Source organism: Rhinopithecus bieti, unplaced genomic scaffold (assembly GCF_001698545.2).
Source record: "Rhinopithecus bieti isolate Rb0 unplaced genomic scaffold, ASM169854v2 scaffold_4666, whole genome shotgun sequence".
NCBI classification, from domain to species: Eukaryota; Metazoa; Chordata; class Mammalia; order Primates; family Cercopithecidae; genus Rhinopithecus; species Rhinopithecus bieti.
Genome location: NW_016804530.1, coordinates 366,096 through 369,382, shown reverse-complemented (window position 1 = coordinate 369,382; position 3,287 = coordinate 366,096). Strand labels below are relative to the sequence as shown.

The 3,287-nt window shown below is 41.9% G+C and overlaps 1 protein-coding gene across 1 annotated transcript in view; it reads left to right on the top strand.

Annotated features, from left to right (window-relative positions):
* DEPDC5 (DEP domain containing 5, GATOR1 subcomplex subunit) overlaps positions 1–3,287 on the top strand; it is a 159,907-nt gene that overhangs the window by 37,719 nt on the left and 118,901 nt on the right. Inside the window, 1 exon segment of the mRNA XM_017868941.1 lies at positions 507–579. Coding sequence (XP_017724430.1) covers positions 507–579 — 73 coding nt within the window.

The window sequence follows — 3,287 nt, the reverse complement described above, 5'->3', positions numbered from 1 at the left end:
TGCAGTAAGCTGAGATCTTGCCACTGCACTCCAGCCTGGGTGACAGAGCAAGACCTTGTCTCAAAAAAAAAAAAAAAAAAAAAAATTGGACAGTTATGTTTAATTTTTTGGGATGCAAATCTTTTTTTTTTTGAGACAGAGTCTTGCTCTATTGCCCTGGCTGGAGTGCAGTGGCGTGATCTCAGCTCACTGCAAGCTCCTCCTCTCGGGTTCATGCCATTCTCCTGCCTCAGCCTCCCCAACAAATGGGACTACAGGCACCCGCCACTATGCCTGGCTAAGTTTTTTGTATTTTTAGTAGAGATGGAGTTTCACCATGTTAGCCAGGATGGTCTCGATCTCCTGACCTCGTGATCCACCTGCCTTGGCCTCCCAAAGTGCTGGGATTACAGGCGTGAGCCACCGCACCTGATCTATGATGCAAATCTTTAACCCAGAAGGGGAAGCTGACAAAACTGAATTTCTCTTCTCAACCTGAACTACACACTCCATTTTCTCTATTTCAGATGAATTTCCTGAGATAAACCGAGCCTCAATTCGACAGGATCATAAGGGGAGATTCTATGAAGACTTTTACAAGTATGTTTGAGTGCTTTGCTATACTTTTTATTTATTTATTAGTTATTTCTTTCCTAACTTAAAAAAATGCCAGCCTGGGCAACATGGCAAAACCCTGTACCAAAAATACAAAAGAATTAGCCACCTGTTGTCCCAGCTACTTGGGAGGCTGAGGTGGGAGGATCACTTGAGCCTGGGATGTGGAGGTTGCAGTGAGCTGAGATCACACCACTGCACCCTAACCTGGGAGAGAGAGAGACCCTGTCTCCAAAAACAAACAAACAAAAAAGAATAAATAAACCTTTTGATTTTGAAATGACTTTAGATTTACAGAGAAGTTTCAAAGATAGTACAGTTCTTGTATACTCTTTGCTCTGTTTCCTCTAATGTTAACGTTTCATAACCAAGTTAAATTTGTGAAAACTGGGTTAACATTGGTATATTACTATTAAGTAAATTCAGACGTTTTTCAGATTTTAGCACTCGTGTACTTGCCATGTCTAGTCCAAGATACCACATTGCATTTAGACCTTCTAAATGTTTTATTGTGAAAAACTTCAACATTCAGAAAAGAAGAGCAAATAATATAATGAGTCCGTATACCCAATATCTGAATTTAACAGTTATTGTCATATTTAATTCATCTGGTTTTTTCAGTGCCACCAACTAAGTAAATTATCAATATTGTAACATTTTATTCCTATACATATTCAAAAAAGGCATTTTTATATCTGACCACAATATCATTATTATGTTTAACATTATTATTTTGTTTGTTTGAGACAGAGTCTCCCTCTGTCGCCCAGGCTGGAGTGAAGTGGCACAGTCTCGGCTCACTGCAAGCTCCACCTCCTGGGTTCACGCCATTCTCCTGCCTCAGCCTCCTGAGTAGCTGGGACTACAGGCACCCGCCACCACGTCTGGCTAATTGTTTTTTGTAGTTTTAGTAGAGATGAGGTTTCACCATGTTAGCCAGGATGGTCTCGATCTCCTGACCTCATGATCTGCCCACCTCCGCCTCCCAAAATGCTGGGATTACAGGCATGAGCCACCACGCCTGGCCCTTTTTTTTTTTTTCTGAGACACAGTTTCACTCTGTCGCCCAGGCTGGAGTGCAGTGGTCATGTAAGCTCATTGCAAACTCCGCCTCCCAGGTTCAAGGGATTCTCGTGTCTCAGCCTCCCCCGTAGCTGGGACTACAGGCATCCGTGACCATGACTGGCTAATTTTTTAAAATTTTTGTTAGAGATGTGGTTTTGCTATGTTGGCCAGCCTGGTCTCCAATCCTGACCTCAGGTCATCCACCCGCCTTGGCCTCCTAAAGTGCTGGAATTATAGGCCGGAGCCACCACGCCCAGCTGACACCACTATCTTATTGAGATGGTAATCAGATAGTAATAGTTACTGTTTTGTTGGGACTTAGCATGAATGAGTTACTCTTCTAAGCACTTTACATGACTTGATTCATTTAAATATCACAGCATCCCTATGGGATAGATACTGTTACCCCATTTTACAGATGTGGAAACTTGGACACAGAGTTTCAGTAACTTATCCAAAGACCATAGCATATTAAGTGGTGGAGCATGGACCTGACACAGTCAATCTAGTTCAGAGTCTGTGCTTTCTGACCACTGTATTCCTCAGCCTCATGCGGATTATATTTTAGATTATTTGTTGATCTTCTATTGGATCCTGTACCCCTTGGAGAATTTTATAAAAGTGATGGGGGCCCTGTGCTGTACTGACACCTCCACTCCTCCACTTATGCAGATGAATTCTGCATACCTCTAATTCAGTGAATTCCAGGAACCATGAGAGCTCTTTTGGCTTAACAGTATATGAAGTTTTATCTGTATGATGAATATGAATTAGTTTGAGCATAATCAGTTATAGAAAGTACTATGTAAGGCATGAATGTGTGAATTACGAATGTAGATTTTTAGGTGTATATGACTATATATTTTTAATATATGAAAGTTTATGTCATTACAAAGTCATCCTCAACATTTTTTAGATTGAGAGAAACTGGCTATCTTTTTCTTACTGAGAGAAACTGGTTATCTTTTTCTTACTGCAAAAACAATACAGGTTCATTTTAGGAAAATCACAAAATAGGCCAGGCGTGGTGGCTGATGCCTATAATCCCAGCACTTTGGGAAGCCGAGCCAGGCACGTTGCCTGAGCTCAGGAGTTTGAAACCAGCCAGGTCAACATGGAAAAATCCTGTCTCTACAAAAAATGCAAAAAATTAGCTGGGCATGGTGGTGCGTGCCTGTAATTTCAGCTACTTGGGAGGATTACTTGAGCCTTGGAAGTCGAGTCTGCAGTGAGCCAAGATCGTGCCACTGCACTTCTAGCCTGAGTGACATAGTGATACCCTGTCTCAGAAACAACAACAACAACAACAATAAAAGCACACCAAAGTATAGTTAAGTAGAGAGGAATTCAAAGCACACTCAATTCCATCTCCCGAATTCAGTCTTCATTATGTTGGTAAAGCAACCCCTATTATCTGTGTTTAGGAGAAAAATTAGTTTTCATGAGATGTGATCGCAAATTGCATGTGATTTTTTTTTTTCTTTGAGAGGGAGTCTTGCTGTGTTGCACAGGCTGGAGTGCAGTGGTGCAATCTTGGCTCACTGCAGCCTCCACCTCCCAATTTCAAGCAATTCCCTGCTTCAGCCTCCGGAGTAGCTGGGATTGCAGGTGTCCACCATCATGCCAGG